General features: G+C 37.2%; 1 protein-coding gene across 1 annotated transcript in view; it reads right to left on the minus strand.

Annotated features, from left to right (window-relative positions):
- Nucleotides 1-1139: 1139 nt before the first annotated feature.
- LOC108967437 (eukaryotic translation initiation factor 5B) overlaps nt 1140-14624 on the minus strand; it is a 53481-nt gene continuing 39996 nt past the window's right edge. Inside the window, exons 8-9 of the mRNA XM_018930835.1 lie at nt 4583-4744; nt 1140-1788 (exon numbers count right to left, since the gene is read on the minus strand). Of these exons, the coding sequence (XP_018786380.1) occupies nt 1681-1788; nt 4583-4744 (270 nt within the window). The 3' untranslated portion in view covers nt 1140-1680. The remainder of the gene's footprint in view (nt 1789-4582; nt 4745-14624) is intronic.

Below are 14624 nucleotides of genomic sequence, written 5' to 3' on the forward strand. Positions count from 1 at the left end.
AGCGGCGAACAAGCGAACCGGCGTTTATGGGTGGCCAGGTATTCGCCATAAATCAAAAATTGCTTGTTGAGCGAGCGTCATCACTCGCACGAAGCGCCAGTGAAAGTAGATCAAGGACTTAGCTTCGCTTCTGAAAATATACAAAAAGCAACAGATTCTTATGGGGGAAATTAATGCAACGAAAGGCGTTTTTTTTCTAAACTGCAATGAAAGCGCTGACCAAAGGCCTTAATGAAGATCTGAGTATATGCAGCTATAAATAGACGGAATACATATCGCCAACAAGGAGTGTACATAACCATTGAGTTGGAGGTGCATGAACCGTTCACACACTCTTGAACTTTTGCTCCAGTTTTACGGGTTCAACACTGCTTCAGTGCTGCATGAATTACGGTATTCGTCAGCACCCAGCAGCTGCAGTGTTACATGCGTAATCAGTTGCCTTGAATGAAAACGCCAGCTGAAACGGAACTGCCTGCCGCTCTTTGATGTTGTTTCACGATAAACTCACAGGATATGAAAAAATGACGAGGGTCAACTGCAGGCGCAGCAGTAGCAGCTATTTCCATACAGAGTAATTGAAGTCAATGTTTGTGCTTCAGCCTATTAATAGATTGACACGACCGATTCGCACTTTTGAATTCGCTGATAGAACAGCACTTGAATAGTGGTATTGAATAATCAGTGGGGTCTACATTTAAAAATTTGAAAATCTTAAGCGAATTTCTGAACAAAAGACGTCTTCCAACATCAGTTTTCACAATGATGGCAGCACTCATTGATTTTGTGAAATTAAAAAACACGCACCAAATCCAACAGCACGGCTTAGAAGGCAGAAGTCGTTTAGTATTTCCGTCTCTGGACTACTTTCGGAGATTTTTACAGAAATCGTCTTTGAGTGCTGTTACAAAACCAAAATTCATGTGTTTAAAATTGAGGTTCTCCCAAAGCCTGTTTTTAGCTATAATTTCATTCCACGCAAAACGGATCAATGAAACCAATTTTATTTTTTGCATTTAATAAATATTTTATTTCACTCATTTATTGTGATATATATTTTATATGGACCCAAATTTATTGAATAAACATTCACTATAAAAAATGTGTAAAAAATTTATTGCATAAAAAGTGTGCTTGAATTGAATTTCAGATTTTCTTTAATTATACACAATATACCGAAATAAATAACAACTAACGGTCGCAAAATTAATTATTAAATCAATGCTAATGAAATAAAAAAATTACAATTCTTCAAGGTGAAAAGAACAGAGTGCAAAGTGAAAAGAATTACAACAAATACTGCATGCATGTTGTATTTGTTGCGCTTTCCACCGCAATTATTCGACTGAAAGCACATTTCAAACAACTTATCATAAAAGTAAAGCATAAAGAACACAGGGAGTACAGACAACTTCTGCACAGAAGGCTTTTGGAGAGGCCTGCGAAATGAGAAAGTAAAAGCTACAAACTTAATTTCATTGACAGTGATAAAATGTATTTTGTTTTTGTTTTTCTCTTAATGTGTTGCGCTGTAGTTGCATATTGATTATGTTTATTTTCTTATTTTTTATTTCTTTCGCTTTTTTTTTTGCATGTTTTCAATTGTTCTGTTTGCAGTACATTTTTTGTTGATTTAATTTACTACTTTTAAATATGGTGTATGCGCTTTGCTTTGTAAGCTTATAAAATTTCGAAAAGCTTCTTCAGTTCAACCATGAGTGACCAGTCAGCCTTTATTAGATCATCGCGGAAATAGTCCTTGCAGGCGTCGATGCTTTGACGTGATATCTGAAAGTTGAGAAAGAGAGAGAGCAGATGGTTCGTATCAGTCGAAATAACGGTTACAGAGATATTCAACAATAAGTAATGAAAGAAGGGAGAAATTAAATGCAGAATGTAGAAAAATTCGAAAAAAGTATGAAGCATATATTGGGTAGTCGAAAAAGTCTTTTCGTATTTCTAATCAAACTTCAACTTATTTTTTATATTTATACTAAAAAATAAATAAAGAAATATCTGCTATTTTGGTTGACCACTTTTTGCCATTTTTCCGTTAGACAGTATTTCATCAGTGTAAAATTTCGTCAATGTAAATCGAAATTTCGAAATTTCCAAAACGGAAGCGAGCGAACCATTGTTGTGCTACAGGAACTGATACAGCATCATCTCCGTAAACTTCACAAATTTCGTTGGTGCCTTGCGTGGCATTCTTTCTTTTTGATACCAAAATCTCAATATATGGCGAATTTCTTCATTTTTTTCACTCATTTTTGAACGGCTGTACCTTTTTTTCAACTTCTCCGATTTTTTTTAGTTTAAATGAAGCTTAAAATCTCTACTTTCCCACACTATATGGTATGACACAATGTGATTGGTAGCACTGGAGATATACGACTGCAACGACATCTATTGGCAAAATACGAAAAGACTTTTTCGATTACCCAATCTTCGAAGTTATTTTTATATAAACATATCTACGGAGAAATGCTTAAAAGATGTGAATGAATCTGAAATTGAGAACACTAAAATGAGAATAAAAAATTTCCTTGAATATATTTGAAACTCTTTCACTATATAAACATTTGAAGAAAACTTTGAACAATATTTTTTACTATCCTACATATTTAGCTTCTTCATCTACAAGATTTTAAGGTTCCACAAATATTGCCCTTAAAAAGTCGCTACACTATTGTAAGTCCTTAAAAAGTTTTGTTGCAACACAACAAACACCAACACACTTGAGGTCATATCGTATGTGTCGTTGAGGTCACAATCAACTAAAAATAGCATCCACTCAACCCCAAGCGGCAAACTCAGCGTTGGCAACAACAAGAATTTCATTCAACAGAATAAATAACGACAGCAGCGAGTACCAAAATCTAGGTCAATTCAGCGACTGCAGTGCATACAAAGCGCGGAGGGGTGGGGCGCTTAATATGCAAGTGCATGCGCTGCGCTAGGTAAAGAAGACTAAATGCAATAACCTGAAAATGGGTTATTGCAGAAAAGCTGCCGGCTGGAATGTCAACGACCGGCTGCAATAAACCAGAAGGTGACCACTGACGTCAGCGACGTTGAACAGCAAGTGGAGCGGCAAGAGCAGAGCAGGGGCGCAATGGAGGCGGCCACGAACCGGCAACGGTGAATGCATATTGTTTGCCAAGTTATTGCCCATTCACACATACAAACATACATCCATACATACGTGGGGAAAGTGCCATGAATGAAACGAGGACAACGACTGCAATTGCACAAAGTGACTCAAGGCTCAGCAGGATTACCCTAGGCGTAGAACAAGGATGAGGAATGAGATCGTAAAAGACGTATTTGGTAGTACTGAGAATTGTGGACTTAAATATGTAGTGCATTACCTACGCACACGTGCACTTTGGACTGTAAATCGAACTGCCTTTGATTTACAGTTAAATTCTGTTTAAGTTTGACATCCTTTCATCACTATTTTTAACTCAACCTTTCCGCTGTGACGTTTAAAATAAATTCTGTAATATAATAGAGGTTTATAATGAAATAACGGTAAATAGAAATAGCACACAGCGGAGGCAGATATTTTTGACTGACGCATTTACTTATGCATTTATATAACTCTTCAACGCCGTTAACCAGCCATAAAACATATATTTTACAGAGACGTTGAGTGGTCCACATGACAATCAATGTCAGCAGTGGCAGTTTTTTATTCGCATTTGCTGTTGTAATATCAAATTATATTATCCACAATAAAGAAGTCAATTCACAATAAAGAAAACGGTATAAGCGCACATAACGCGGCAGATTGGCTATGACGTCGACTTTTGTGTGGATACAGTAAGCATAACCCCATTCAGGTGATAGGCAAACATAGGATTGACGTCATGAAACACAACAACTATTGCGAAGCATTACCGCAGTGTTATCAAATAATCTCTACATCACATAAAAATAACTCGAAAATCCTCCTATAAACATTTACATATGCATATACACACATGTATGTACATATTTAGATATGTTTACTTATTTACATTAGTGTCTGAATTTGTGGTCTAATTCAAACTGCTTTCAAAAGAGAGTCACTGCGTATGAGCAACCTCATGTTTTTAATGCTTTGATATTAGAGCTGAATGTATGTATGTAATATAGTACAAACATACATATGTACACATATGCGGTAACATGGGTATTTATGTAGACGCCTTGAACTCTTCACGCTTCAATACTTCAGGGAAAATGGGAAGTTCGGCGAAAAGTTTGCTGAAGTTTGGGTTGCACCGAAGCTAAAATACTCAAATACGAAACGTTCTTTACAAGAACTTGATAATTTTTTAGATTGCATCATTTGCTTAGACGGATTATTGTCCAAATTTCGTGAAAAATAAGCAGCTTCTTAGGGAGAAAGGTACGAGTAAAAATGTTCAGATTCCTATTGCTTTTATACCTATTCTAAATGTCCCAACATGTTCCATATTATTTACAAATTTGATGATAAAACTATAATTATTCACACATATTTACATATAGGACAACACTCACATATGTATGTATGTATATTTAATGTTGAAATTGACGGTGTTGATGTACTTACCTTGCTCACAAGCATATCGTCCGCGTCGAAATGACGCCCGAACATTTTTGGCGATTCGCCGGGAATCGGTTCGATTTTTATGCAAATTTCTTGTCCTTTTCGAGCACTTTCTATTTGCTTGTGATTCGATTCGATGGACGTTACAATCCCAATATCAACAAACTGCAATTAAAAAAGAAATCATTAGTGCACCTTCATCTTAAATTTACTAAAGTGATTGGGATAGCTCGAGATAACGCAAGCAATCAGACTCATTTTCCATTACCCAATTGTTTGAAACTGGTTTAAAAGTTTCTGTTTTTAAGTGCCGTAAAACATAGTTACAGTTCGAGAACTCCATACTTGCCCAATTCAACTTTTTTTGTAGTGGGGATTAAATACGCAAATCCACTTCTTTTCATTCTGATTACAAAACTCATGTATAACCAAGTGCGTTTCTTTCTCAGATTCAAAGAAAAAGAAAAAGATCCAAAGACTGAGCTTCATATCGTATCACATACTATATGTTAGGTCCGCAGTCACCGCCTCCATCTCTCGAATATTGACTCAAGCCCTTAAATTAAGATGCGTCTTCCCACTTCTTACAACCGTATATTAAAATGTGGTATTTAAAAAATCAGCTTTGAAGTTTTTTTTTCAGTATCTGACATATACTTAGTTAGAAGAATTTTTATTTTTTTGCAAAAACTTTGAAAATTAAATACTACTACTATTCGGTAGCCGAATGCATCCTATAAACACATACATGGATTTTGATTTGGATTCTTTTGAAATAAGTCATATCATACCAAGTTCAGAAGATTCAAAAGAGATATTTCAAAAATCTAAACTTTTGACAACTCTACGATAAAGCGAGTTCATATTCAGTAACGTTTACAATTTCATCACGTTTTCAAATCATTTATTTTTTTGCTATTTGTCGAATTGTTGAAAATTTTGAGCGTACATTTTCTTTACTTAACCTTCAAGTGGTAATAAGGCAAAAAACCGGTCGTAGTAATGGAAATATTGCTGCCGTTCAAGCAAGTGTTACTGAAAAAAGTTCTCAAGAACTATCCCAAACCGCAATCTGCCAGAGTTTTGAGAAAAGATTTGGCTTCAAGAACTGATGCCAATTAGCCCACCGAAAACATCGGTAATTTTCTGATTTTTCCTTGAAACAACTTGAACACGATAACAACGATACCAATTTTTTAAGGAATTCATCTTCTCCGATGAGGCGGAGAAAATCCATAAGTTATTCATGAACAACCATTCACAGAAATTGACAGTTTTGTGTGGTTATTGGTCTGTTGGAATCATCGGTCAGTAATTCTTTCAAAATGAAGCTGGTGACACTGTCAATGGAGAGGGTTATAGATCGAGACAATCAACTTTGTGTGGCCGCAGTTGATCTTGACAACATCTGGTTCCAACAAGACGAGACTGCGTACCACAACCGAATTATTGCGAGGACAGTTTAGAGCTTCGATTATTTCAAGAAATTGTGGCATTGAACCGGTTACAAGAAGTTATAATTTAACATCATTAGACCTTCTTGTGGGGTTATTTGAGGTCATTGAAGTTTTTAGCAATAAACCAGATTCTTCTCAAGCTTTAGAAGGCAATATTGAAGGTGCTGCTAATGGCAAACGACTTGATTTAGTGAAAAAATACTCGAAAATTGAGTTCATCGAATTATCCCTTTTAGGACAATAGTATTGTCGTAAAACAACCGATCAAGCATATTTGCTGTAAAATATTTCATATTTTTTGGATATTTCAAGAGCGCCTCACATATATTTCTTACTATGAGTAAAATTATATGAAGACTTTGTCCATAATTTTAAAATTCTTATTTTATTCTTCAAAATATATGTCCCCTCAAAGTAATCCCCGTTGGCCCCAAAACACTTATGACAATGTTTTTTGGAATCCTCGAAACAGTTGGTGAACGGTCGCAAAGAATTCAATCCACACCTCGTTAATAGAAGAAAACTATCAGCATAAACTTGATTTTGAATGGTTTTTTCGTCTTCGGTTCAACTTTGCCAAAATGTTCGGCCGATTGATTGTCTGTTTCCGGGTCGTAATCACAGCTCTAAGATTGTTCGCAAAGTAATAATAAGTTTCATGACATCCTGGTAGTTAAAAAATTGTTTCACAGGCATTAAAGCGACGCTGACACGACAAGCGACGAAAGCATTGAGAGATTTTGGAACCAATTATGCTTTCACTTTTCTTAGGCCCAAATTATCTTTCAAAATAGTTTTCACTGATTCTTCCGATATTGTAACGATGCCAGTAAGATCTCTGATTGTTAGTCGTCATTCTCAAGCAGCAATTCTTTTAGCTTGTTGACGTGTTGACCATCAGTTTATGTTGATGGCCGTTATGGAAGTTCGTCGTCAACGTATTCTCGAAATTCTTTTTATAATTTTTACCAATCAAAAACACTTGTTCGCAATAAGAAATTACCACCGAAGACCTGTTTCCACATTCTGAATGTTTCGACACCAGAAATTTGAATGCAATTTATGTACTTCAGAAAGACAAGCCTATACTAAGCCAATCATACCAGACTAGAAAAATTTTTACGACGAATGTACAGGGGTACGAGTACAATGATGTACATCTTCGAAACGTAAGAAAAGTAGAAAGAGGAATTCACCGATTTCCTGCCGATGATGTCAAAACGGTGAAAACTTAAAACAAAAAGAAATCACACATACACATACGCACAAAAGTTAGCAATAAATGTTGAAATAGTCGTCAATAGTTAGTATACATGTCTTATCTACATTTATTAAATTTTACAAAATTGGACTTTAGAAAGTGCATTAGGCTGGCAGGTGAGCCCAAATTAATGTCGCCTAATTACCGAACGCACACTTGTGCATGTATGTGTGCATGCATTTGAGTTAATAGAAGCAAATAGCGGTTAAAAGTGCAGCTGCAGATTTCTGCCCAGTGTCTGTCTGTGTTGACAGCAAACAAATTTATTTTTGAAGTGGGCATTTTCACACACACAGGTTTGTATGTATGYATTTGGGATATGAACGTGCGCGCCCACATATCCAGCAGACGCACATTCAGTGCCCACACATGCCTTAAATATCACGCGCACACGCGCGCACACACACACAAGCACATATGTGTGTTTGGATTCTGAAAACGCTGGCACCGCGTTCCCTTCATTCATTAAATTTTTTTTTTTTTCAGTTTTATATTTTTATTTCTTGACCAAAAATCTTGAATCAATTAAATTTTTTTTTCGTTTATTTTTGTTTTTGTATTACTTAAAAATTATTAGAATTGAACGTGTGTGTGTGAAAATGTGCCAATAAGCTTTTGGGTATGAGCTTAGTAGGAGCTTTGTTGCGAAAATTTATGACTAAATGTGTCTGCTTCACATATATTCAAAATGCCGTGAATGTGTTGGTCAAGAAGTAGTGAAAAGCATTTCTAAACGCGCGTTCCTCAACACTAGCACTATGCCGTTCAAATTTTCAAGGCGTGCAAATAGTACAATGTGCTTCATAAAACTAATTAGTATATTGAACTAAACACTAAAACACGACAAATCCAATAATTGCTAAGAAATTATGAACTTGCTCTCGAAGCGATTCTAGTTGCATTTCCTACAGGGTATGCACATATGCGTCTTTTGCTTTTGTATATTTTTGTATTCTTAAGCGGCCGCGTTCATAGACCGGATGTCGTCTATTTTCGAAATCCATTCACATTCAACAACTACAACACAAAATATCAAACGATCACAAAAACGGCCAACAAAATTCATTAAAAAAATAAATAAATAGCACAGAACTTTTGCATGATTCAACACAATCTTGAAAGCATTGACAAAGTTTAGATTCCCGTCTGGTTTTTCATTTTAGCCATCAATGAAATTTATGAGCCTTAGAGGATTACTAAAGTTGGTGTCTGGCTAAATATTCACAAAATTGTATGAACTTTTTTCTCTTGTGCTATTCTTAAGCATACAGACTATTTGCTAAAATAAACTCTGCGGATATTTTTAAAATCAAAATCACTGTAAATAGCGTGGGTGCCGAAAACGCAATCGACGGTCGTAAAGTTTCCAATTTTGTTCGCTCAAATTCATTGATGAAATTGTTTTTGTCAACAGGAAGCATTAAATTAAGGTGAAACTCTCAAATTTTTTTTTTTTGAAAAACCAGAAACCAATGAGAGGAAGTAGAGATTGCATTTGCCGTCTTTAAGGACAGACAAATCAGTCAACAGCTTGAACGAGCAGAAAAGGTACAAAGCAAGAATAATTGGAGTACTGAAAACTTGCACGAAGTAAATTGAAGTGAAACAAAGCAATCGAAAGGCCAAACGAAACAGAATAAAGGCAATCAAATCTGGTCTGCAAATCTGCATCAGCAAAAGGTGAAAAACAAATGAAGAATTCTATAAAAAATGGCACGGTAGGAAGTGAAATATGCAAAAATGACAATAATGTAAATAAAGTTGCGTTAGGCCATGCGAGAGCAGCAAGCATTTTTAACAATCCGTTAGTATAAAAGTCCGCCGCAAACAGCTTTTTGCGAAATACTTGCAAAATGCTTGTTTCATTTCTATCTTCATCTTCATCTTCTTTATTGACGTAGACACGCGGTTTTCGTTTTCCTTTGCTTCCCCCGGTGGATACTGCGTCGAATACTCTCAGAACTGGAGTGTTTCCATCATTGCAAATTATGACTGTCAACAGTGGGAAGTGGGAGTCAAATCGAGAATGCGGCGCCTGTTTATTTGATGATTGGAGATATTTCGACTTGCCCTCGTTCATTACCAGACCCATTTGCTTCGCGTCCTTAACCAGCCTGGAGAAAGCAGGACTAACGGCGCGGTTGTTGAGACCAATGCATACTCTTATAGAAGACTGTACCTTCTCCACTCCAAACTGCAGCTTTAATTATTTTCTCCAGCAGTAGTTTGAAGAAATCCCACGTTAGGGAGTCACCTTGTCTGAAATCTCGTTTGGTATCGAACAGCTCGGTGAGGTTCTTCCCGATCTTGACGGAGCTTTTGGTATTGCTCAACGTCAGTGCACACTCTGGGGTTCTATCCATTAGTTGCCGCGCCTTTTCGTAGAATATCGGGTATTACCCCTGTCGGCCAGCTTGTCTCTTTGTACTCACGCATTGCGGCCTCTTAATTTTTTTTCTGCAAATGCGTTTTGCTTCCCTATTCAATCACTCGATATCTATCCCGGACGTGTTATCGTAAAATCATTATTTTTTAAATTCAACTTCTTAAATAACACATTTCATGCACTTATAAAAAAAGCTAAATTTAGACTAATACTCTTCGATTAAAAAGTGCTTGAGCCTAAATGTATTGCGAATCAATTTGAATCTTCAACTAATTGCTTGTTTGGTGAGATGGCATGAGCAGATGGATATTTTGAAGTGCAAAAACAGATAACGTAGATATGAATCTTAAAAAAAACTCAAAAAACCAATGAAACCAAATCCAAATCTTCTTTTCTGCATTTAAATTCACTCATGGCTCGCTTAAGCGCGGAATAGCTAGTCTCCTTTGACAACCCCAAATCAGCCAATTATTTTAACTCTGTCAGACATTGATGGATCACGTCTGCATGGATGCGTGATCTTCGGCGGCTGAGCAGCAATCAATGCATTATCGGATTTTTGATTTATATGCGACTTGACAAAGGATATGTGCTGATACAATATACAAAGCGCGTGCGCAAACAACCAAATTCAACTCAATTCTATGCGTTAGTAATTACCTACAATTAAAATAAACAACAAAACTAACAATTCCTTAATACTTAATTATTCGCAAGAAACTAAGCGGACGGCGAACGGAAAGAATAAATTAAACGCAATGAATCTACGCAGCTTTATTTCAATGAATTCGACAGACTCCATTCACGCGCTCACACAGACCCTTTGTTAGTTACGACGCTGGCACGCCACGCCATCGAAATACTCAGAATTTATGAATGAAAGACGAGTAAATATAACAAAGTATGAATGGGCATTAGCATACCGTACAGAGGCATATGGCATATGTACAGAAAAAGTAAAAAAAAGAGAAAACAAAGTGTACAAATACGAATATAACATCAATGCCAACAGCCGGCTTGACAACAGAGGAGCGGAAGGCTAAATGAAGAACCCGCGTAACGTAATGAAAAAAAGAAAACCGGAACAAGTAATTTTAATAAACCGTTCCGGAAGTAAAGCAGTCACATGCATTAGCTGGCAGTAAGACAGACGGACGACCAGCAGGCAGGCATTCTCAGTGAAAGAAGCAGGCATGCGGCCACGGAAAGCAACCGGCTGAAAGGGGCAGCTGCCACATAAGGGCGCATATACACACACGACCACAATTACATACCGCACACTACTGCCGTACATACATGCATACATATGTACATTGTTAAAATCATTCATTCATTACTCATTCACTCAACGTGACGCCGCTGAATGTGACCTAAATCAAGATTATTTTTTGTAGGTTTCTCCTTGCTGTTTAGCTGTGCTTAGATAGAACACACCACTTCACAGCTGGAGTCGGAAGTAGTTAAAAATACTTCCGTTTTACATTTGACTAATGCAAATATCCACTCGAAGCGGCACTAAGCAGCATGTCTGCAACGCGTCCCATTTGCTTTCACTCGAAGTCGAAGGCCGACCACTTGAATGGCAATGTGCAGTTGCGCATTTGTGTAAGTGTTGGTGTCGTCGTGTGTCTTTTTGTTTACAGAAACAGGAAGGTTTCCGCTGACGTCTTCCTTTGTTCTGGTTCGTAGTCGTGCAGGATTTTATGCCATGACACGAAATCGGCGATTATTTTATTTGTGCATTAACTTGCCAAGATTCCTATATAAATATGTATAAGCAGGCTCTGAGCGGCTGCTGCATATGCAACGAGGGGATTATCTCGTAAAAATCGACACAAACACGTTCGTGTCCGATAAGCATATTTAATTTCGAGTTGTGAATGAGCGTTAAATATGAATTGGAAATTCGTTATTTTCTGCTGGTTTTAGGTATTATCGTGTACATATATTCTAGAACGTGCTGCATTTCGCTAAATATAAGATTTTATCTTTCTTAATGAAAGCAAGACAAAAATGTAAACTTCGGCTGCAAAGAAGCTATAATACCCTTAACAAAAAAAAATTCCATACAAAAACTTGATTCCGATCGTTCAGTTTGAATGGCAATAATATGCTATACGGTCATTTTGCATAATACAGGGTTTGTCCGGAAATTAATAGGACTGATTTTCTTCCGCCGCGACTATACCGACTGGATTTGGTACGAACGCGGTAACGAACGAGCGGTCAGTCGGTTGTGTCCGGACACCTGGAGAATTAGGACAAACATTTTCGCGCGACGTGCTTCTGTGATGCAGCGTTCGTTAGAGCAGAGGTATTCCGGACAAGCCCCTAGTCACGCTAATCATTTACGTATGCATTTTATAGAACTTCCGACGTTTTCTACGGTGTGGTACAAACTTCGTGGCAAATGTTATACCCTTATATATATATGACTAATAGTTCCAAAAGTTAGTTTAGGGGTTGATCCTCCTATTTCAGAGACCGACAAACAATTGCGAGCTCAGCAGTTCCAAAACAGTCAAAAAACTTCAAATTTTAAAAATAAAATCAAATTTGATAGACTTGTTTTAGCAATCATAGTAAATTAGTTGTGGAGTCGTTGATCCACCGCTCTTAGGGGCATCACTAAAATTACATAAACATGAACTTCAAAGCATTAATGTCCGCTCGCAAAAAAGAAATCTCATTCGCTAGTTTCGGCTGAAATTGTGACTTCATCTTTCCCACGAAACTTCAATTTTTGATATCAGAGACTAACTCAGCATAGCAAATAAAAACATTGTAAAAACATCTCGCAATTACTTTAACCAATATTGAAGGTGATTATTAAACTTTTAGGAGTAATTTTGAGAAGACTCATTTTACTAATTTATACTAGGTATCAATACCATTCTAAAGCTGCGCGATTACAGACTAAATTTTGCTGTAAATGTAAGAAATATTTAAGATGAGTAAATACTTATTTCTATCAATATTTTTTAACTTAGTATTACCTATACCTTTTTAATGAAGGTCTTATCTTTTGTCTGCACCTATTCCTATTGTCTATTTGAATGACTTATTTGAAAAAGCAAATGGGGCAGAAGCGTAATTTTTTTCTGCCGCTCACAACGGATTAACTTTCAAAGGGTTTCCGTGCCGGCTCTGGACAGACGTAGCCTCGAATCAGCAAATAATTATCGCCAAGTACTAAGTACTAGTGTGAGCTAACATATGCAAAAGTGTTGAAATCTCCGAACTGAAACATAAAGAGCCTTAAAACATTTTCAATTTAAAGTCAAAGTGAGAGTCCTTTACTTCTTGCTCAATCTCGGCCATTGACGGCTGCCTCATGCATGTGTCAAAGGTTTATTCAGGTGTCAAATGGCTGTTGTCAATATGTCATACCCTACGGTTCAAAAGCCATTGTACCGATAAATTGCCAAAGGGTAGTGAGTTGATTACATGAAAACTTAACCTCTTGAGTACAAATGACAAACGTCTCGACCGGATTGTGAGCCAACGGTCAACGGCTACCAAATTGATATTGCAATACACAACACATGTTTGCAGCGTGTCTGCATGCGACCTCTCATACTGCACGTGTGTAGGTGTGCGTGTTGGTGTTTATTCAATCATACCTTTATGCCGTTTTGGTGTCAGTTTACTTTGAATTTTTGAATTGGTTGTTTTATTGGAGAAAGGTGACACTGTCATGCTACCTGAAAATTTGTGTCAACAACCCTGAAATGAATAGATGTTGTTGTTGCACCACATACAGTTGTGTGCAAGAAAATTGCAGTGCAGGTAAGTTAGAAAAGACATTTGTTATATTAAGAAGATACGGCTTTTTCATGTATTAAATTTAGAAATTCAAAATAATTTATATTAATTAAATTAGTTTTTTAAATTTACTAATTTTTTACTGCCGCAAGGTGTTACAATTTTTTTTCTTTTGGTTTCATTTTGTGAAATAGTTTTGGTAACCATAGGTTAGGTTAGGTTAAGTTAGATGGCTGGTCGAAGATCGTAGCTGGGCTGCTTTGTGTAGTTCTTTGTGAAGCCTCAGAAAAGGGGAACTGCTGTGTTCGAAATTATTTTAAATTAGCACACGGCTAATACGGCTGCTAAGCCAATATAAATTTTCACAAGCGCTTAATTTCCACTCTCGCCAATTCAGTGGGAGGGTCTGAAGGTATGCGCTCCCAAAAGCTTAAGTCTTGACCTCCCAAACGCGGGACAGTTGAAACGCGGAAGTTTTCAGTTTTTTCCACCTCATCTTCTTCCATACAGCTTCGGCAAATGGCGTCTAGTAAGATTCCCAACCATACAGCATGGACCCCAAAAGGGTAATCTGTTAAAAGCCCCACAACTACGGAGACCCTTGCTAGCTCACCAGCTTAGCAATTTCCTGCTATTCCACTAAGGCCATACTAATCTTAATCACAAAGACACTCGATGGTACTGACAGTAAGGTTAGACACTCCTCGACCATCCCTGAACGCACTGTAAATGAGTTCAAGACTGGTATAGCCACTATGTTATTTGAGTGAATGGTCAGCAGCAATGGAGGCTGCACTTCAGAGCAGCAGATCTATTGCCACCCTAATGACTGCAACTTCGGCTTGGAAGACACTGCAATAGTTGGGAAGTCTGAAGCTGGTATTGATGGAGAGCTCCTGATAGTAAACCAATCCAACCAACGGCTTCTTTCCAACTTCCAAACTACCTCGTCGGTATATGGACAGAGAAGTGGCCGTCAGAGTTCGGTTTGGCAACTCTATAATCTAAGTGATCCGGTATGAAGTGTGTAAGGATATCCGAATGTTCAGGTACGTGTTCTTTTAAGAACCTAGATTCCATCCGTCCGTCTGTCCGTCTGTCCGTCTGTCCGTCCGTCCATGCAAGCTGTAACTTGAGTAAAAATTAAGATATCAGGATGAAACTTGGTACACGTAT

This window comes from Bactrocera latifrons, unplaced genomic scaffold (genome assembly GCF_001853355.1).
Source record: "Bactrocera latifrons isolate USDA-ARS-PBARC rearing strain unplaced genomic scaffold, ASM185335v1 scaffold_188, whole genome shotgun sequence".
In the NCBI taxonomy this organism is placed as follows: Eukaryota; Metazoa; Arthropoda; class Insecta; order Diptera; family Tephritidae; genus Bactrocera; species Bactrocera latifrons.